We start from the raw sequence: 22,691 nt of genomic DNA on the forward strand, positions 1-22,691 counted from the left end.
CCTCTCTCTTGTTCCCACCAAATGAGCCTGGAAGGTGGTGGGACAGAGAGAAGGGCCTCTCTCTTGTTCCCACCAAATGAGCCTGGAAGGTGGTGGGACAGAGATAAGGGCCTCTCCCAATGATCTCAACACCCTAGTGGGCTTGTAAAGAGAGATACGGTCCTTCAAATAATCCCCAAAAGGGAGTTGAACCCTGGTCTCCTAGTGTCCTGGTCAAACAGTTAAACAACTACACTATGCGGGCTCTCAAAGGATCATTGGTTTGCATATGTCATCTCCAGATTGAATTTGCCATCTGTAGGGTTAAATACATTTCATTTAATACTAGTTTTGTATCTTTCTGAGAAAAAGAGAAATGCCTTTGGAACCAGGATCAAGTTATCTCCTACTGTAGCAATCCCAAAGATTGCATTCTCTGTTGTTTTGACAGAGCAATATGTAATAAACTGTGTTTCTTCAATAAAAATACCTTGTTAATTGACTTAACTGAGCAGGCACAGATGGTAGATAGTCCAGCTTACTTCAGTGATCACTGTGTTTAGAACATGTCTTTAATGAATCCCCAAGGTTTAATACCAGTAGTATAGAAAAATAATGACTGTGAAAAATTAATTGAAGGTACTTTCCTTTATGTCCAGCAAGATTTGAACGGCTCTTTGACTAGCTTACAATGAAGGTGATGTGTATGACCCACATTTCCATCACAAATAAATTACCAGGTGTGCTAATGAGAGCATCGTAATGTCTGTCTAAATTTCAGTCTTTATGAATAAAAGAAAGCTTTTGAATAAACACTAGCACTATTTTTTCTTGTATAATTTTAATAACCGTGAAATTTCCTACTCTCCAGACTGTAAATGTGATTGTACAAGATGAAGGCACAGAATCTGTACCAGTGAAAGTGCTCAACTGTGATACTATTTCTCAAGTCAAGGAAAAAATCATCGACCAAGTATATCGAAATCTGCCTTATTCACAATGGCCAAAGCCTGACAGTGTAGTTCTCGGTAAGTGTCTCTACTCACTGATTCGTTAACAGAATGTAATTAAAACATTGGCGTCAAAGAGAACATATTAGCAAGAAGTAATTCTGTAATTCTTGTATTCCCATTCTCTTCCATTCGTATTATTCCCCGCCCCACAATTTATATAACATAAAAGGTATTACTTTCGATAATGTTTTACCTGTATAATATTGTTTTCACTTTCCTGCTTACATCATTAGCCACTGTTAACTATGAGCCAAAACACACTGCAGAAATAATCCAGTTTGACCCCATTTTAATGGCCCCGATCAATGCTAGGGAATTCTGGGAAGTGTAGTTTTGTGAGACATTTTAGCCCTTTCTGTCAGAGAGCTCTGGTGCCACAATAAACTACAATTACCAGGATTCATTAGCACTGAGCCAAGGCAATGAAAGCAGTCTCAAACTGGATTATTTCTTCCGTGTGTTTTGGACCTATATTGGTTACTTTAAAAAAAATTCTGATGCTTCTGAGGGAAGATATTACTTGAAGACTGAAATCCTATAAAAACATGCCCAGCAGTTAGCTCACTGAATTACAAGAGGTTTGTTACCAACCTGTATAGGACTATATTGGTAAATTTAATTCTTACATATTTTGTTCAGAGAGTAATGATTTGTTGTTCTTTTTAAAGCAGAGCTAATTATTATTACTATTAATATTACTTTGGTAGTGGTGGGAGCAGATAAGAGTTCTGTAATGCTTCAGTGGTTTGCTAAATGGAAGCTCCTCTCTGTTTCATATTGTTTTAGTTACACATCAGTAAAATGTGTTTTTGTTCTTGTAATTGCTCCTCAGAGTGGCGTCCAGGTTCTACTGCACAGATACTCTCAGACTTGGATTTAACATCCCAAAGAGACGGCAGGTGGAAACGCATCAATACCCTGATGCACTACAATGTAAGGAAACATTTTGGAACAGTTGGTATTTTTCAATTATTCTTTAGTAACACGTAGCTTTTCTTTAAAAGCTGTTTCAATGATAATAGTATGCAGTCTTGTTCTTGTAAGATTTAACAGGTGATCCTTTCTGTTGCCCCATAAAAGCCAAGGGGGAAATCCTAAAAGCCTCCAAAATTATGTAGACATTTGCTTCAACTGGGCAATTATATAGTTGCAGCTTCTTTAGAAACCAAGGCATATTCTTTACTCAGGATAAAAGTTTGCTTTGTACACTGCCAGTACACAAGACAGGCTGTCATGTATGCCTCAGGCAAGGATATGCTTCCAGGAACACTTTCAAACTTGGAAGAATGCAGCAAGTCTTCTCTCCTCTTTAGTGAATGTTAGTATCCCGTATTCAAAGCATTTGAAGGCTTGGATATTGACTTGCCTAATAAAAGAAGAAAATATTTCAATAGTCAGTGGATTCTAACTCTTCTTAGAAACACTGACAATGGATCTTTCCCAATTCACTTCAAAAGTAGGCACTGCTTAATGCATACAAATGGATACAGAGCTGGAGTGCACAATCCACTGGAATGACAGAGCAAGCCTTTTGTATATGGGCATATCTAAGTGAAGTAGAATTTGGAAAAGCTATGTTTGGAGTTGCAGAAGAGTTTAGAAAGCTGAGTTTTTTAGACTCAGAATCCACCTGCTGCCATGTCCAGCCGCTATACTGGCTGTAATTTTCTAGGAGTTGTAGTCCAAGAAAGTATTTTTTTTCTAAGCTCTGTACTAAATTAAATTAAGACATAGTGTGAACCAGAGATGATATATGCATGCTGTCTGTAACAGTTTTCTTCTGTATCTTTTTTTTAAGGTGCGAGATGGTGCTACTCTCATCCTGTCGAAAATGGGGGTCTCCCAACAACCAGAGGATCACCAACAAGACATGCCAGGGGAAAGTAAGTACAATGGGCCGGTCCTTTCAAATTCCTAAAACAAAAGACAGCACGTCCTTCCTTTATGCAAGGGAGCCATTAATACATATGGATGTATTTTAACTCTTGTAAGCCGCTTTGATTGTTTTTAACAATAAGCGGGATATAAATAAAAGTTTTATTTATTTCATTATTTATTAAGGGAAATTCTGCAAATGCTTGAGCCCCATTGAAAACAAGCTGAAAGCCACGTATAGCGTGCCCACATATGACACGGGCACACTGTAGAGCAAGTAAACATGCAACCAGTGAGTAATGCTGGTTGTTCTCCCATTCTGATTTGGTCTTTGTATAATTGTGGCTAAAGGTGTTTTCAGAGTGCAAGTTTCAGCATTTCTGTCTTTGATACAAAAATAAATTTTAAAATTGTTGATAGGTCCCCAAAAGATCACCCCACTACTGAAAGAATATTGGTTCTAAAGTGATTTTGTTGTTTCTGCTATTTGTTAACATACACTGCTTTTCTCTGCCATCTGTGCCCATATTTACCATGTGATTCCTAAAGATATAGATCAGGACAGAACTTGGTAAAGTTACTTTTCTTTTTACTATAAGTCCCAGAAATCCTTGGCCAGTATGGCCATACTTTCCCCAATTGTGATCACAGAACCTTAAGTGCACCTCCAGCCTGATAGATACATTCTGTGCTGCTGAATTCCCGCCATGATTTCATATAGATCAGTCTTTTCTGATGCTGGTGGCAACAAAGAACAAACAATCTGTATCAGTGTTGCTGAGAGATGGAGACATCAAAATATACTATATACAATTATGTAAAAGGCATAGAAAAGTTTTTAAAAAAAATAAAGTCCACACCCCGGTAAGAAGTCTCCTTGTGAACTATTACTTGTGAACAATATTAAAAGCGTGCTTAAACAAAGAGTGTGAAAGAATGGGCTAAGATGGGCATGATGGTTTAAGAGTGGAATTCACAAGGGAGAGATTTTTCAGTCCTCTGCTGTTACCTGTATCACACCTGGTTTATGAGATTCATGGGGTCACCATAAGTCAACAGGCAACATGAAAGTACATAAACAAACATATTGCTCCCAGTGGCAATCATTGGAAATCCAGATCACTCCTGTATGTATAGCCCTGTTCTAGTCTCCATTTTGTTCTTATTGTAAAAGGTGACAAGGACAGAGACACACTCTCATTTCGCTAAACAAAAGATCTTGTTCAACAGTTCTAAAGAGGTTATAAAGGTAAATCCATAACAAATGAAATAAATGGACTGTAATGGGTCATGCCCTTGAACACATTCATCATTGTTTGTACCAGAGTCTACAACTGCCTACTGGCATAAATGTTAAGCACACAGCATGAATAAAATAAGCTCTGTCCTGGCTCCTAAATTGGTTTGGGGGCATAATTCAGGTCCTAAACATATATGATTGTGAGCTGCTTTGCTATTCTGCTTTATGGCAGTGAGAAGGGGACTGAATTAATTTTGTTGGACATATAACAGTATTGTCTTTTAAGTATCAGTCTTTTTCCTTTGTGAGCAGAGCAAGGGAGAGGACACTGGAGACTAGCTGTCATTCCTCATATAGAACCCAATATCATGATAAGGACTATAGTGTGTGTTTGTATTTAAGTGACAAATTGAAGAGTGTTAGTCAAAAGCTGTGGATCTTTGCAGAGTTTGTGTAACCTCAAATTGAGTTTTTCCCAAGGTTGTTTGTAGATAGAGAAATTGGAGTGATAAAACAGGAACATGGAAAGTTACTTTTTAAAAAATTTATTAAAGTTATCAGGGGAGGACACACATCCTGATTATTTCATTGTTGTTACAGTTGCAGGGGTGTTAATGACTATTTACTATTGCATTTTTAAAATTTACTTTTAGTTACCTTTTTTAAAAAACTGAAGCAACAGTTGTTCATTGAATATCACCTTAGCACCCACAACAAAGTATCAAGCATAGTACAAACTAACACTTGCAACATATTTTGGAGGTGTACACCTCCAAAATCTTCATTTCTAAATATTAGAGGGGAAACCCCTCCTAAAAAACCAACAGGACTCCACATCATTTGTTTTTGCAGCTCGTGAATTTATGTTCTATCACAAATTACAACCAAGAAGAGCACTGTATTAGAAATTTAGCTCTCTCTCTCTGATTGTTATTATCATTATAGTGAAGGAAACTCAACATTCTACCTTGCCAAAATAAAAAGCTATATAATTCATCCTTGTTACAAGTATTATGCTTATATGCTTGGCCTTGTCTGATGTGCATGCTCTGTGACTGAGTTGCAAATGTTTGGAGAACATGACACTGAATCTCAAGATCCTTGTGCAATTAACCATTAGCTATGCTAATACATTTATACAGCTTCATAGGTCAAGTGTGTAATGTCTGGCATACAATAAGTGTAATTGCTTCCATGTTTACTTCATTCACTGTGCCTATCAACTTGTTGACCATTGTCACATTCAAGCATACCATATAATTATATACTGAGTCTTTCCGTTCTCTGCAATAGACAGGCTGTGCCTGGTCTTTTTAACTGATCTAGTCCCACAATCTGCATTTTGACACCTTGCCTTCTTGTAAGGATCATTGTGATTCCCTGTTGTGACCAAAAACAACAACAACACCAACTGGATTCAACTGCGATGTGTATGTAGAAACACTCATAATGTGAATAGAAGGCAGAATAGGACAAGCCAATAAAACCAAAGACTGGAGAGGATAAATAGTCAGTTAGTGACAGTTGGAAGTCAGATAGGGTTTGAGTTAAGTCCAGAGAGGGACACTTGTAGTGAGGGTTCCAGTATGAGATAGGTATGGTTAGAGGTAGAGTCCAAAAGTGAGGGACTCCCTACCAGTATACTTCTAGAACTCTGAGAGAGAGAGAGTTGCTGGAGTGAGATAACCTGTGGAATTTAGTTAGCTTGGTTGGCTAGGGTAGAGATCACTTTGGCCCGATACAGACAGGCCAAAATAAAGCTGCTTCAGGTCTCTTTGGAGGTATGCTGTTTAAATGATGCATGGGTCCTAAGAGTCTGGAAGTCACGCCAAAGCCACACTCCAATCCTAAGCACTGGAGCACAGCTTAGGCGCAGCTTCCGGACTCTTAGGACCCATGCATCACTGAAACAGCATCCCTCCAAAGAGACCCAAAGCAGCTTTATTTTGGCCTGTCCGTATCAGGCCTTTGAAAAAGGAACATAATGTAAAGATTGTGTGTGTTTTAAGTGAAAGTAACTGGTATTCCCTAAAGAGAGTCTTATGTAGTAACTGTAACAAGTGAATACAACATCGTGCCAGGAGAGTATGTAAAAGAGAAGGATTTAAGTAGAAAGAAAAATATATGGTTCGAAACAATTGGCCCTTAAGAGATATGAATCACTATTAAATCTAAGAATAAAAGAGTACAAATATAACAAAGGGCCTGAACAGGCAAAATAAAGCTGCTTCGGATCACTTTGGAGGTTTGTTGTTTAAATGGTGAATGTGTCCTAAGAGGCTGGAAGCCATGCCAAAGCCACGGTCCAATCCTAATGACCAGAGCGCAGCTTTGGCACAACTTCTGGCCTCCAAAGTGATCCGAAGCAGCTTTATTTTGGCCTGTCTGTTCAGGCTCTAAGTAATACAAGAAAAACTATGCTAACAACTTCATATCCATCATACTTTGTTGTACAATTCAGTTTTTAAACAAATTTCTGTGATTGTTTCAAAAAAGACTTGGCCGGCATTTTGAAATAGTAACACGCTACTACACTTTACACAAATATACATTGTACCCAAGAGTGGAATAATAATAATAATAATAATAATAATAATAATAATAATAATAGTTTTTATTTGTATCTTCCCGCCTCTCCCAATGGATCAAGGCGGGATCACAATAGTGTTAAAAACACTTGTAATATTACAACATTAATTACAATTAAAACCACAGCTAAAAACATAAAACATCAATCATCAAAACATAAAACATCAATCATCAATCAATCACGGGGTCACACACGGGGTCAGGTGCTCTCGGTCCATACCAGTGGTCTTCATAAAAGGTCAGGAGGATATGCGCAGCGGAAGAGCTCTGTCTTTACCGCCTTCTTGAAAATCTCTAAGGATGTAACAAGGCGAGCAGCTATACTGAAAGCTTTTTTGGAAGTGGAAACATTTTTGGATGATGGCACCTCTAACAGGTTCTTCCCACTTGTTCTAAGAGTGCGGGGCAGATTATATGGGGAGATGTGTTCACGTAAGTAATCCAGGCCCAAGCCATGTAGGGCTTTAAAGGTAATAACCAACACCTTGTACTGTGCCCGGAAGCTAATTGGGAGCCAGTGTAGCTCTTTTAAAATAGGTGTTATATGGTCTAATCAAGTTAGTGACCAACCTGGCTCCCGCATTTTGCACTAGTTGAAGCTTCCGAACTTGATACAAGGGTAGCCCCATGTAGAGCGCATTACAGAAATCAAGACGAGAGATTACCAAAGCATGTACTACAACTTCCTTTCGGTTGAGGTAGGGTCGCAGTTGGCGTATCAACCAAAGTTGGTACCAAGCACTTCTGGCCGTCTCATCCACTTGAGATGACAATAAAAGATAAAGGGGACAGAGATGGATGAAAAGGCACATCAAAAAGGAACATAGGCGGGATACAAACCGCCATATAGTACGTATTCTATACGTACTAGGGTTAGGAAGGGACGGTGCTTCCGCACCCCCCTAACCCTAGTACGTATAGAATACGTACAACATGGCGGCACCCCTTCCACATGGGGGCCGCCATGTTTACGTACTGGACGCATAGCGTCCAGATGTGTCGCGGCGCCTATCACGTCGCGAAGGCGCCAGCGGCACCTCACAACATCATAAAGGCGCCGCAAAAAGAAGCTCCGAAATGGAGCTTCCTTTTTGCTCCGCGCGGGAGCCGCGCGGTTTGGCTGCTGCGGCTCCCGCGCGGAGGAAATGGCGCCGGCGGGAGACCACCGCAAAGCGGCGGTCTGTATCCCACCATTGTGTTGTTACTTAAAGTGGTTGTGACACATGCCTCAGTTAGACAACTATATGTTCCTTCTTTTACAAAGGAACTAATATCTGATTTCATAATAGTAACATTGCTTAGGCTGAAATCAAAAGAAGAAACTAATTTATCAAAAATACAAGTGTCAGAGAGATACTAATGGCATTGTGGGACAGCACACAATTCAGATGATTTTGGATTCAACAATAACAACTACCTTTACTTATTATTTCTCACCTGCCTCTCCCTATAAATAGAGTTTAAACAGTTTAAAATACAGCAAGAAATAAACACAATATAGTTAAAAACATGAAGACCAATTATAAATACACAATCAATTAAAAGAGCATTTGTTTAAAAAGCATAGATCTTAAAAACAATTCATAATTTTAAAACTGTCTGGATAGGCTTGCTGGTCTTTAATACTGTTTTAAACTCAGACAACATATCCAGCTGTTGAATCTCTTCTGGCAGGTCTTTCCATAATTTTTGGGTGGCTGAAGAAAAGGTCCATAGTCTGAAGATTCTTATAAGTCTAAGATCTAAGCCATGTTGTTAAAAGTCTGTATGTTCACCATATTTTTGAAAGTGTAAACACTTTCTAAAAATTTTTAAACAAGAGCAAATAATAGCGGCCAACAAAATTTGACCTGTTCTGGAATTAGAACTCAATAGAATTAAAGTCAAATATGGAATTTTATGTAGGCAAGGATTTCCTCACATATATAGACTGATCTAGAAATGCCTCACATTCACCTTTTTAGCATAAAGGCAGATAATTGTAGGAGAATAGAAAACCTTTGCTTATTTTTGAAGTCTGTACCTGGGTTGGAGATCTTACACTGGAGTAATTGAATTGCAGTTTGTTTAAAGGATGCAGATATTTTGTAAAAGTTAGCTATTAATTTTTACTTTGGAAAGTATGAACTTCCAAACAAGAATAATGTCAGCACAGCTGTATGCATTGTTGTGTTTATGATATGCAAATAATATTAATTATAGGCATCTAAATATGCAAATTAGTTCCAGTTCTCTGACACATTATTTATAGCATGGCAATTGGTTCTTAATCACTAAATCTAAATGTATTATAGTTGCTTTAAAATGTGTTGGTTTTGCTACATTTAGGGCATGCATTGTTAGAAGAGGAAAATAAGATCTGGCACCTAGTTCGGCCAGTAGATGAAGTTGACGAAGGTAAATCAAAAAGAGGGAGTATGAAAGAGAAAGAAAGAACCAAAGCTATTACAGAAATCTACCTGACAAGACTCCTCTCTGTGAAGGTAAGATTGAGACATCAAGTTAATAGCCACTTTCCCTAGTGTATACTTTTAATTTGCTGTGTTAGATATAAATAGATTAAATAATGAGTTGCTATGTGAAATCTTTATTTAGGATTAGAATAAAGATAAGATGTTTGATTCAGATTTAGTCATGCTTAGAGCAGTTCTGTTGAAATGGATGGGATAATAAGTTATTGATGCCTACCTTATGTTCTAACAGCCCATTGTCATCATCTTGTGCTTATAAAGTTGTGCATCTTGGAATCCTAAGTCCATATTGTTGTGATAGCTTTATTGGGGCAAAATGCATCACATTATATTTTGAGACCCAGAGTCTTCTTCATCAGGCAAAGATCCAGGGAAAGCATGAAGAGGAAGGAAAGTGATGGTGCTAGAGTCATGACATCTATGGTCCTAGACAGATGAGCAGCTCCGTACTGCCTGTCTTTGCCCTGCATCGTTGTTGTAGCCACCAGACGGCATGGCAAAGATGCGCTGCCAGAAAGAAGCTGCCTAGAGTGGCTTTTTTGCGGCGCCATAAACAGGAAAAGGCACCGACATGATGCCACTTCCTTCCAGCGACATCTGCACGCTGCACAATGCGTGCATCATCACGGCGGCCCCCATGTGGATGAGGCCAAGCCATGATGGCTCCACCGGCGCATACTAGGGTTCAGGAATGTGTGGTTGCTCCGTTTTCCCACACCCTAATTTTGACCCCAGGCCGCTGCAAATTATATTGCGCTTTGAGTCTTATATACAGGAAGGATCTTCACTTCCTTGTACTACTACTGTTCCTCTCTCCTTTCCTCACTTATGCCATGACAATACCTAAGGCTCTGCTTGCTCTTCATTAAATGACCGAAAAGCCAGGTGGGGGGAAATGCAGCCCCCTCAGCTGCCCATTTCTAGATTTTGAAAAAAAGGTCCTTCCTGACCTAAACCTTTCCTTGACCATCTTGGCTGTCCACTTCTCATTTTTTGTGGGGGAGGGAGGTCTTTCCTGACCTGAAACAGGCCTACAGCCAGGGGGCAGAATTACATAAAACATATCACAGCTCCCAGAAGATTATGGGTGCATAATTAGATATTTGGGGGAGCAATTGTTGTGGGAAGAGGGACTAAGATGAGGATATGGTTTGAGGAGAAGCAAAAAATGGCCCTTGGACCATAGGACCCATCCAGCCTATAAAATTATAGAGATGAAATTTAAGATGAGTCCTCTTTCAAATGCAAATCACATATCAAATGCATATTTAGTTTGTATTTCTCCCTCTAATAGCTTTGAAAGCTTTCTATGTATGTGTTCATACATGCCTCTAATTATTGTTAGCTGATTGTTACACTGAAAATATTTGGCTGGTGGTTCAGATGTTTGGTGGAACCTGCTTGACACATCTCTGTGAGGAGCTTGATGGAATCATGTCTGCCTTTATTATAGCTGACTTTGAAAAAGCCACATTGACCAGAATATACTTTCAATTTAAAATACTTCTTTTTAGTCTTCTCTGTAGAATTAATATCCAGAAGCAGTTTCCTCATAAAGCCAGTGCGGTGTAGTGATTTAAATGCTGGATTATGACACAGGGAGACCAAGGTTCAAACCTCTGCTCAGCCACAGAAACCCACTGGATGACCTTGAGCAAGTCACCCTCTCTTAGCCTCCAAGGAAGGCAAGAGCAAACCCCTTCTGAACAAATTCTGCCAAGAAAACCACATAATAGGGTTACCATAAGTCAGAAATTATTTGAAGGCTGATATAAACAACAACAAAATGCTTCCTCACACTGTACTGCCAGCATTGTTCCAGCTCTGTAGCTATATAGCTACTTTGCCTATGTTCATCTCCTCTAGATTCTGAAGCCTGTGATGCAGTACAACTGGGATCTGGCTGCCCATGTGTAAAGATGTCTGGTGTCTGCTTCACAGTAGCTAAAGAAAATGTGACACGGCAGAGCAGACCGGGCCAGTTGGAATCTGGCCAGGGCAGATGGATTGTCTGTGCAAATCCATGGCTCATTGGCAAGAGAGCTGAACGAATTATACAACTCCATTGTTTCACACAGTCCAATTAATATAGAATCACTTTCTTTAAAAAACAAAATTAGCTATGCTGTTCCATGGAGGGAAAAATCTAAATTACACAAAGGCATAACCTTTATTAGCACTGATGAAGGGTGTGTCTACACTATAGAAATAATGCAGTTTTAAACCACTTTAAGTGCTACAGTATAGCTCCATCCTATGGAATCCTGAGATCTGTAGTTTTACAAAGTTTTAGCTTTTCTGCCAAAGAGTGCTGGAGTCTTACAAAAGTACAAATCCCAGCATTTTGTAAGTTGATGCTATGGCCATTCAAGTGGTGTCAAACTGCATTAGCTGTACAAGGTACATGGGTGCAAAAAGTTCCAGAGAACTCAGAAGCTGGTATTTTCCTTAATGGAATTTTTGGTGGTCCTAACAGAGGTCAGAATCCTGACAGCATTCCTTCTTTTGGTGCGACCAGTATTGGACTAATGTCCTTTCCTTGCTGCAATCCCGCCCCCCTTCAATATCCTGAAATTTTACTGTGGAGGACTGGGAACTATTTGGAGATTATTTTCACGATGCACTGGGGGGTTTGAGTTCCATTATGTCGGCCATCCATTAAATGCTGGTTTTAGGCTAAACATATTGCCCAACTAGAAACAGCTCTTCTTTTAAAGTACCAATAACAATAAAAATCTAAGTGTTGTACAATCGTCACTCCTTTTTTCACGGGAGATCCATTCCGTACCCCCTCACGAAAATGGAATTTCACCTATATTCAAGCTCCATTGGCTGTGTGGGGGTGCATAGGCATGTGCTGCAGGCAGGCCCCCATTCATTCTCGCTTTGTTCGGTCCTCGCTCATAAGTGAAGGACACAAGTCCAAAGACCACAAGAATGGAGGGAGGACTCTAGTTCATTTAAAAGTTGCTAAATTGTATGAATAGTAATCAGATTTTTTTTAAAAAAAAACTTTATTGAGAGTATTATGAGAACATATTCAGTAAGCATAAATTATTAATGCATTATATTCCACCAACAGTTATCCCTTTTGCTTGTTCATCTGTTTCAGGCACTAGCCTCCTGGTTTCCCTGAGCAACAATGCTGAAAAAAAACCTTTTTAAACAGAGCAAAAATTATTTTTCCTAAGCTCCCTGGATCATATATTATGGTTGTTCATTTCTTGTTGTTCTTAAGAACATTTACTACCCATTTATAGATGAAAAATGCTACACTTCAAGCTATTGTGGTTCCTTGGCCATTTGGGAGAAAGCCCTGTAGCCATAACTATAAATCAATTTAGGAAGCATTCTTGTAAATTTGAAGGGATATTCTTGAAAATGCTGTACTTGCACTGTAACTTGATATTTTTTAATCTTTGTACAATGGTTGTTATTTCCTCTTCAGGGCACACTTCAGCAGTTTGTAGATAACTTTTTTCACAGTGTACTTGACTCAAACCACGTTGTGCCACCAGCTGTGAAGTACTTCTTTGATTTTCTTGATGAGCAAGCTGAAAAGCACGATATCAAAGATGAAGATACTATCCACATCTGGAAAACAAACAGGTAGGTTATTTACCTTTATGGGAGGAGAACAAGGATTGGACAGGTGATACAGTATTCACCAGCAGTATGACTGTTGTTGTTATTGTTTTAAAGCATATTTATGCTCGGCTATATCATCAAAGATGAAAGGGAAAAATACCATGTGTCATTTGGAACTCGATGTCACATAGCTAGCAATAGAAGCTCCATGTAAAAGAGCAGATTCTGACATGGAACATTTTTTAAAGTAATTAGCTGCATTGTTCTTCTTTGTGTTGCTTGTTGCATTGGTGTTTGGTGGGGGATGGACTGTTCTGGTTTTTTTCAGTGTGCAACCAGAGTTATGTGCCACTCTAAGCAATGCAGACCCCCATCTCCAACAACTGGAAATCTGCCACACTTTATTCAGTGTGCTGTTCATTAGCCAGTCCAGGAAGTGTGGCAGGCAGCTGCCCCAGTTCCTGAAAAGTCTAGAGACTTTTGCATTGTGATGAATAAAGTTTGCTCAATTCCCAGACCTTAGAGAGGCTGTGTCTATTTTCTACTGTAATTCAGACAGTTTGCACCTGTTTGCCCAAACCAGTTGTTAAAAATTGCCCAATTAGCTGAACTGCATGTTGTGGGGAAAGAAAGGGAAACATTTCACTGTGCTCTTCCTCTCCAGCTGACACACACTTTGATTCATTCCCAGCAACCCCCACCTACCACCAGCAAGCCAGAGGTTTTACTGGCCAGGCCCTTCTCTGCTGCAACAGTGTGTACCAGCTGGGAAAGCTAAGGAAAATGAGAAAAGAGAATTGATCATCTCTTCTCAGACTGCTCCCATTGGGGATAGAACAGCAGATAGGAAAGAGGAAAGGAGGGAGAGCGAGGGTGAATAACAGAGAAAAAGAGAGGGAGAGACTCTCATCTGAAAAGCGCCAAGCCCTGATCCCTCTCCTTCCCTTCTCTGCTTCCGAGAAGCACACATCTACACACATTTCTCCAGTGATTAATCATACAACAATAGAATTTTGTTTTTGTTTTATCATTCACATATTTTGGCCAAAAAAATTAGTCAAAACCAGATGTTCATTATTTTGAATGACACTATTTGCTTCTATTAATTTGCAGGCCCTCATTTTACAGGGGATAATTTATTTTTATTTTTATTATATCCTGCCTTTCTCCCAACATGGGGCCCAAGGTGACTAAGAAAATCACTAAAATGGGAGAATAGAGCAGAACCTCCTCTCACCATCCTCCTTTGCCACCATGAGTACCAACAAGGTATCAAACTTGCTTAAACAAGGAAGAGTGATCATTTCTTTTCAGAACAAGAGCCCCTCATTCCCCTGTTCCTTGCTACCTTGGCTTTTAAAAATTACATAGTTTATCCTCATTACTCAGAAAATCAACAAATAACAGCCATTTTTAAGATATAATCTCCAAGCTTAGGTTTCAATTTACAGTTTTGTTTTGCTTTTTGTTTTTTTGTTCGGTTTTTTTTGCTGATATTGTCCAACTGCATTATTCTGAAACAAAGAAAGGCAGACTTCCATCTTGTGATGTCTGCTTTGTTTTGTTTCATTTTGTTTGTTGTTTGCCCATTTGCTAGAGCAGCTTCTGACATGGAATATCTTGAGGTCCACAAACAGGGCTGGATGAAAAATATTGGTTTAGGATTAAGAAACAAGAGGAGCACTGAATACATGCTCAGATCACAATTTGGTCACAAACCAGCCACATCTTTTAAAAATCTACTCTTGGTTTCCTTTCTTCCATCTTGATATTTTATTTTAGAAGCAGGGGAGAAATAAATCTTGGTTATCTAATGCAAATCACCCAAAAATCTACCAGGAGTACATTCTGCCTATCACCACTTTAAAACTGAAGCAATAAACCTAAAAATTAGAGCAAACACAGCAGAGAGAGAGAGAGACTCTGTAAAGCATCTTACAGGCAAAGTAGATTATTCTCTGCACAGGCAAAAGTAGACTATTCTCTGCACTAAGCCATGGATGTGGAACAGAACAGGCAGAAAGGCCTTTTATTGTGGGGTCAGACCAAATCCTCCAGATCCATTTCTGCACAGACAGTATCAGACCCGATCCTGCCACAGGTGTTTTGGCCTATACAAACAACCTCTTTCTCTCTCTGAGACTAGGATTTTCCATTTGAAGTGATACACAACAACACCATGAAACCTAAAGGCTGTGTGCTTGGGCTGAATAGGTACAGCCCAATTGTTACCCATATCTTAGTGCTACAAAGTTACACTGCTTTGATTGAAAAATAAGCTTGCTTCTGTTCAATCTGTCTTGGATTTCTGAAGCATATAGCAGCAAAATTGCCATTTGTATCTATCAAACTAAACCCTTTAAATGCTTTGGGTACAGATTAAAGAACCACATTCTGGATTCATGTAGTAAATTTTAGACTATAATTAAACTGAAAGTGCAGTACAGCAGTTTAAATCACAGTGATCTCTTTTGTATGTCAGATTCAGGGTTTACCATTTTCTACATTTCTGTTCCTTGTGCCTTACTAAGGGTTTGTTTTATTTCTTTGCTTGTTTTACAGCTTGCCACTTAGGTTTTGGGTAAACATATTGAAAAACCCCCATTTCATCTTCGACGTTCATGTTCATGAAGTAGTGGATGCTTCCTTGTCAGTCATTGCACAGACTTTCATGGATGCTTGCACAAGAACAGAGCACAAATTAAGCAGGGTAAGTCTTTTATGTTCTGCTCTCTTGTCTTTGTGAGAGGAAGAACGTTGAAGAGCATGATGATGGGCAAAGCAATAATCATAGCAAATCAATAATAGATCACTCCTTTTTGCCTTTGCAAGGATTAGGGATGTAATTCTTCACTAATCTTCTCAAAAGAAATGGAGTAATTTTATCAATGTTCTTACCACAGCTTTGATACCTATTCTGCAGAAAATTTGCATTTATTGATTTGTACAGGGGAAAAAAGGTTTTTTCTACACAGAAACTAATATTACTCCACAAAAACACTTTCTGCAAAGAAGATGCTGTTTACTGTGAAAATCAACCATGTGCAACTTTTTTCCAAAATAAGACTCCAATTCCAGAATTTTCTGTTCCGAAATTACAGCTTTTTCTGTGGAAAAATATTGTTTTGTGTGTATAAAATGCTGTTTTCCCCACTAAGGAGGTTCTTTCTATGCAAAACAATCACATGCAAATTTTGCACAGAATAAGTCATAAACTGGAAATATTTTAATCAGTCTAGGATTCATCTCACCAGGATTTTTTGACATTCCAAAAATATATTTTTCTACCATTTGGGGAGTATTTTTAAATATTCTTCCAGACCCTGTAGACTGCAAGACCCAGAATACCCCAGTCTCATGGGGGAATTTAACATCTGCAGAAGTGGTTTGAATAATACATTCATTGCATTTGTTTCTGTGTCTGAGTATATTGTGCAACACAAGTAGCACAACAGTCTACTTCTCTAACACTGTTCTTGCACACACTTCCTGGAGGAATGAATCATTCCTCCAGCAACACATATATGTGACATACCAACTAAAATCTAACATAGGAACTGATCTTAATAACTCAGCTTTGTCTGTTTCTTCTTTATCAGGACTCTCCAAGTAACAAGTTACTTTATGCAAAAGAGATCTCTACATATAAGAAGATGGTAGAAGAGTAAGTAAAGAGAGAATTGTGTGCCTGTATTGCTAATTGCATGATCCCATTTCCTTTCTCTCATGGTTTCTCTCATTTAGTGGAAAGTGTATTTTTACATTTTTCTAGAAACTGACATCACTTGACATCAGTCAATATTCTTTTAATAAAATAGTTTCATCATGTTATTTAGCATATCAGAAATAATATTCTGAAGGGTGCAGATGTGGTTTGGAAAGCACATTCACTGCCTTTGTTTTCTGGGGCAAATTGTGTGTTGAAAGTACTTCAGACACACTTGGAATTATACCTAGTTTTTTTCCTGACAGGTGGCTATGAGAACAGAAGGTACAATGGACCCTTGGTATCTTCTGGGGTTTGGTTTCAGGACCCCAAGTGGATACTCAAGTCCCATTATAAACTATGGCCTGGTAAAATGATGTCCTTTATGTAAAATAGCAAAATCAGTGTTTCCTTTTTAGATTTTTTGTATTTTATTTTTTAGTATTTTCACGCCATACATGGTTGTATCTATGGATGCAGAATCTGTGGATATGAAAGGCCAGCTGTACCTACAAGTAATACAAAAGAATTAAAACTCTACTTGAAATGAAGTTACATGTGTGTTGTGGTGCATAACGTCCAGTTCATCCTAAGTAAATCAAATGGGTTTTAACAAAGAGACATAGACTGTGATGGATCTCAGTAGCCATTATAATGGTTTTTTGCTAGCCAGCTATATTCATTTTCAAATCAGATGTCTGTTTAATCAAATCAAATGAAATTTTGTACTAAAGTGTCAGACTTTATCTAGGTTGGTAAATACTTTTTGTTCTTAGAGATCTGTTATACTTTGTATCAGTATTAAATATATTTTAAAAGTGTCAGATTCTATATCAGTTGTGCTATGATGACTTAATTGATGATCTAGGTAGCCCATATTCCCATAGTCCAGTGCTTCTACTACCCTGCTTCCTTGTTATGAGATGCTGTCACAAGGCAAATAACCTTGAACATATGTCAGCTTGAAATTTCTTGTCATTTAGTAGACCATTATGCTAAGAATTTTTTTAATGTTTTATTCATAATTATGCACATCTATATGCTACACCACACACAATGGTTCATATATATAATGATTTAAAGTATAATTTTCTATGTAAGAACCAAAAAAATCCCTCAAGTCCATTAGCAGCAAAAAAAATCATTAAAAATACAAATTACTTTGCAGCAGACAATTATTTAAAAATATAGGCCATTTGAAAACAAAAGAAGATAGGTTAAAATTTAAAACCACTCTCATAGCAGATTTGAGCAACCACAAAAAACATGAGCTTTAAATGTTAATTGCCTTGTATGTTTCTGGCTCATTCCTCTGTGCCAGGAAAAAAAGGGGTAAGTTGTAGTTCAACAAAGCAATTTTCTCCAAGCTCTTGTTATCCAGTTATATAAATTGCCATTGCAGGACTTTGTAGGAATAACCAAAGAGAAACTTTGAGGCATGAATTCATCTGTTCAGATGCTTAGGGAAAGATTCCACATCAGGTTTTACTGCTCAGCTGCAATATATGTTTCCCTTGCTGCTATGCTTGGCCTGTTGAAATAAATGGTGTTCTGTGGTAGCTGTGTTTGATGGATTAAACCCATTACATGTTTAACCAAAGAAGAAACAAAACCCTCCATCTAGTGCTGCAAAGGATGATTGATGGAAAGCAGCGCTATAGAAAAAAATCAGGGGTACTTGGATCAATCTGCTTCTAGTCTCTTTACTTGGACATCTTTTGTCATTAGTCTACAATTTCTAAAATAGAAATACTCTCAAAATATACATTTAACTGACTAATTTTACCTGTAAACTCTTGTGGACTGTACTGCAACATTTGTAGATGTGAGAAACCCAGCCAATAGCAAAGTTATAAACTTTATACTAGTCCAGTGGTGCAAATCAAGTCAACCTTGTGCAGATGTCTCCACTGAAGTCATCCAAGTATCCCTGGAAACTCTGGTCATAAATCACTGCAAAGCATAAATGTATTTCAAAAAGCACCTTGCATCACCTAAGTATATTTTTGTTTGTAGTTATTACAAAGGTATTCGCCAAATGGTACAAGTGAGTGACCAGGACATGAACACACATTTAGCAGAAATCTCTAGGGTGAGTATAATATTGGAATTCTTCCCCCGAAATCTGAGATGAAGTGGCGACTTCCACATTTGTTTGCTCTTCATTTATTTTTATGGCATTACTCATTGTCTACTCACACCCAATTATAAATTGTACATGTCCTCTGGAATCTCCTGAATTATCTTTTTTATACAAGTATGCTGTGTTGTATTGTTTGTAAAATATTGATTTCAAAGATATCCAGACATTTCTTTCAGGTCCTTTTCCCCAAAGTGATTTCAGCAATTTGTTTATGCACAATATACACTCTTTGGTTACTGCTTTTCACTTCTTTGTTTCCAAGAGTTTGGAATTCCTGATAGCTTTAGATTTATATAATTGCATAAAGAAAACAATAGTGTTCTTGCTGTGTTTTAGGCTCATGGCGGTGTGTGGAGCCATGACAAGTTTCAAAATGGCTTATTTAGTAAATTGAATGCTCTGCATTCTGAAAGATAATTTCAACTCAGTTCAAATAAAAACGTAGATCTTCTCCATCACTTGTTTGCTTTGCTGTATTGTTGTTTTTAAAGTTGGAACAATAAATTTAAATGGTTGCAAAACTGTGGCACTCAAGTAGAACTAATTTAAATCTCAACTCTTCTTATGCTGCTGTTATTATTAGCAAGACTAGTTTTGAGTACTGGACTAAGACTATGAGAGGTCAGGGTTTAAAGCACTGCTCAGCTATGAAATCCAGAGTGACCTGGGGCAAATCACACACTCTCAGCCTCAAGAGGAAGGCAAAGGCAACTGCCCTCTGAGTAAATTTTGCCAAGAAAACCCTATGACAGGGTTGCCATAAGTCATAGGTCCAAAACATACTGCAGAAAAAATCCACTTTGAGACTGCTGTAACTGCCAGGCTCAGCGCTAGGGAATCCTGGAAAAACAACAAAAGAGATAGATGGAGGAATGAGGGTATCAACAGTTACTAAACCATGATGAATATATGCAGAGCTTGTAAAGGTTACCTTTTTCACAATCCAAGAATCCTGGCCAAGCTGTCTTGGGGATTCTGAAGATTGTAATATGAAAAGTAACTCCTCTAACAAAAATGCTAAGTTCTCCAAACTCTAAATATATGACCCTTGCAGAAACAGAGGAAGCAAGCTTCTTTCAACTAGAACAGTAAAGGGCTCCTGAGAACATGTCCTGTTTGTGGAGTTGCACTATGCCAATCAGCCACTGTGGCAAATAGCATACTGGACTAGATGAACATTTGGTCTGATCCAGCAGGGATGGCATTAGGTTCTTAACTAGAAGCTGTTTGTGCTTTATGGAGCATGTGCCTATATGGTCTGTAGACATGTCTGGAGAGAACCTATGGTTTGACTGAGTGCTGCTTAGGATACATATATTCCACTGTCGTTGATGAGGAAAGCAGTGTGGTGTCTGTAACAGATCCAGCAGGAAGCCTAGACCTCAGAGTTCTGAAAATCATCAGTTTCACTTCCTTGCTGAGCCAGACAGCTAATAAAAGATTTAAGAACCAAAGCTGGGATATGGAAAAGGGATTTGCATCATGTCTGGGGCACCTCTATATATTTCATTAAAGTTGTTCAGCAGTAAGGTCTATGCCCTAACACATTCTTTTTCTTCTTGTTTAATTTAATAGGCACACACAGACTCATTAAACACCCTTGTGGCTTTACACCAGCTCTACCAGTATACTAACAAATACTATGATGAGGTAAGTTTCCACCATCAAAATAACTTTTATTAGGCTGTAAAAGGGTCACCAGCAAGGGAAAAGATTCAACAAACTGTTAGATATCAGACATGTGATTTCCTGACTTACCTAGTTCTTGGGTCTTATGGAGGGACTGTAGTTCTGATACACCAAGAAAAAATGAGTGATATAGTCAAGGCATTTTCAAAGTCTGATATATATATATATATATATATATATATATATATATATATATATATCATATATATATAGTAATGTAGTGATGCTTACAATCAGTGAATGAGGCCTTATGGATGCATGTTTATTAATAGTGACTTGGGAAGGGGTTGAAAAATTGTTCGCATTGATGGGTGGTGCTGTTATACACTCAGGTCTTTGAAACATAATGGACAGGATACTCCCCAAATGCTGAGGGGAGATATCTTACCATATACTGAAATAAATAATGCACCTAAAGACAATGTATTGGCAGAGCCATAGCCAATTCACAACTACAAGTGTTGGTTTGTTTAATTTTTTTTCTGAGTACAGAATCAAAGCAACATTATGAAAAATATACTAGTCAGGATTGGGAAGTTTGTTTGCTGGTTTTTAATGAAAAGCTTGCTAACATCACACCAAGAAGAGGTTAATGGCCAGAGGGTCGATCAGGAGACCCTCAGTACCACCTTCTGAGTTCACCCCTCCAGGAAGGAATGGAGCCACTGTAAAACAGTACCTCCAAACTTTAAGAAAACATTAGAAATGGAAGCCTGCCACCAGAGAGGCAACCCAAAAGGATACCATGGTCAATGATATCGAAAGCCACTGAAAGATCCAGCAGAACTAGCAGGAATCACTCCCCCTGTCCAGTTCCCTGCATAGGTCATCTACTAAGGTGACCAAAGCTGTTTCTGTTTCAGCCAGGCCTGAAACCAGATTGAAATGGATCTAGATAATCCATTATATCCAGAAACCCCTGGAGTTGGCAAGCCACCAAACATTCTACTACCTTGCCCAAAAATGGTAGATTGGACACTGGTCGATAATTATTCATTATAGCAGGATTGAGGGATGGTTATTTTTTAAAAGGCCTCACAACTGCCTCCTAGGCAAGGTGGAACTCTACCATGTTGTAGAGAGGCACTGACTACCTCCTTCACCCACTCAGCCAGTCCCCTCTGGCCTGTTTGATAAGCCAAGATGGACAAGGATCTAAAACATATGTTGTGGCTTTCACAACTGTAGGATTTCTGTCCACATTATCAGGCTGCACAAATGGAAAAGTATCCATTAACACTGGGCAAGCAGGTGCCAAGGTTACGTCCTTGGGCATAGTATCAACTATAGCATCCAAGTCGGAGCAGATCTGAGCAACTTTATCTGCAAAGTGCCGTGCAACATCTTCACAGCAGGCTGCTGAGTGGTTTGCATTTTCTACTTGAGGGTGTGTGTACAAGAGGCCCCTGACCACTTGGAACAGCTTTGCTGGATAGGACTGTGCAGATATAAGAAAAATAATTTCTTTCCTGCCCACACTTTCATGGAGTAGGCCTTCAAATAGGGCCAGTGGTTCCCAACCTGTGGGTTGGGACCCTTTGGGGGTTGAATGACCCTTTCATGGGGGTCGCCTAAGACCATTGGAAAACACCTATTTAATTACAGTTATGAAGTAGCAACGAAAATAATTTCATGAGTTTGGGTCACCACAACATAAGGAACTGTATTAAAAGGTCACGGCATTAGGAAGGTTGGGAACCACTGAAATAGGCTCTAGCCTGTGTTCGGTCAGCTTCGTTTGACTTTTCCACCAATGCCACTCTTGTTTCCGTCTTATCACCTACTCCCTGGAGAAATGGGGCTGGTTTGGTTGTACTCCATAAGAAAAGATGCTCAGGAGCCTGGCCATTTCCCCATTCCAAAGCTTGGCCAGACCTTCAGTAGAATCACCTGCAGAGGTGACAGGAAACTCCCCAAGAGCCCTCAGGAATCTGTCTGGCTCCATCAACGGAGATTTTCATATCTGGCAGAATTGCTGGTAACTCGTCCCTGAAACGTGGAGGAAGCGTGCGTATATGAACACCTGATGTGCTTCCTCAGTTGTCATGGAATTGTCACTCCCCCTATCATCCCTGAATTGTTCCAGGGGAGCAGATTTTCTCTGAACTGAAACTTTGCATTCAGAGGAAATCCACTCCCCTGGAACAATTCAAGAGGAAACAATTCAAGAGGCAGTGACAATTCCATGATGACTGAGGAAGCGTGCCAGGCATTCATACACACGCACTTCCTCCACATTTGAGGGATGTTTGAGGGACGAGTTACCAGCAATTCTGCCAGGTATGAAAATTTTCAACCTCCTGGGGCGGACCATTGTAATCAGTCCCACACCACTGCAGAGGTTCCAAGTCCCAGATTTACTGTTGGCATTTTAACCTACTGGAGGAGTGCTCAAATA

The 22,691-nt window shown here is 38.9% G+C and overlaps 1 protein-coding gene across 1 annotated transcript in view; it reads left to right on the forward strand.

The window, feature by feature from the left end:
• PLXNB2 (plexin B2) overlaps positions 1 to 22,691 on the forward strand; it is a 397,958-nt gene that overhangs the window by 370,066 nt on the left and 5,201 nt on the right. The window contains exons 29-37 of the mRNA XM_042469905.1: positions 851 to 1,007; positions 1,825 to 1,925; positions 2,791 to 2,875; positions 9,025 to 9,179; positions 12,616 to 12,776; positions 15,318 to 15,465; positions 16,355 to 16,419; positions 18,478 to 18,553; positions 20,180 to 20,254. Coding sequence (XP_042325839.1) covers positions 851 to 1,007; positions 1,825 to 1,925; positions 2,791 to 2,875; positions 9,025 to 9,179; positions 12,616 to 12,776; positions 15,318 to 15,465; positions 16,355 to 16,419; positions 18,478 to 18,553; positions 20,180 to 20,254 — 1,023 coding nt within the window. The remainder of the gene's footprint in view (positions 1 to 850; positions 1,008 to 1,824; positions 1,926 to 2,790; positions 2,876 to 9,024; positions 9,180 to 12,615; positions 12,777 to 15,317; positions 15,466 to 16,354; positions 16,420 to 18,477; positions 18,554 to 20,179; positions 20,255 to 22,691) is intronic.

This window comes from Sceloporus undulatus, chromosome 5 (assembly GCF_019175285.1).
Source record: "Sceloporus undulatus isolate JIND9_A2432 ecotype Alabama chromosome 5, SceUnd_v1.1, whole genome shotgun sequence".
Taxonomy (NCBI): Eukaryota; Metazoa; Chordata; class Lepidosauria; order Squamata; family Phrynosomatidae; genus Sceloporus; species Sceloporus undulatus.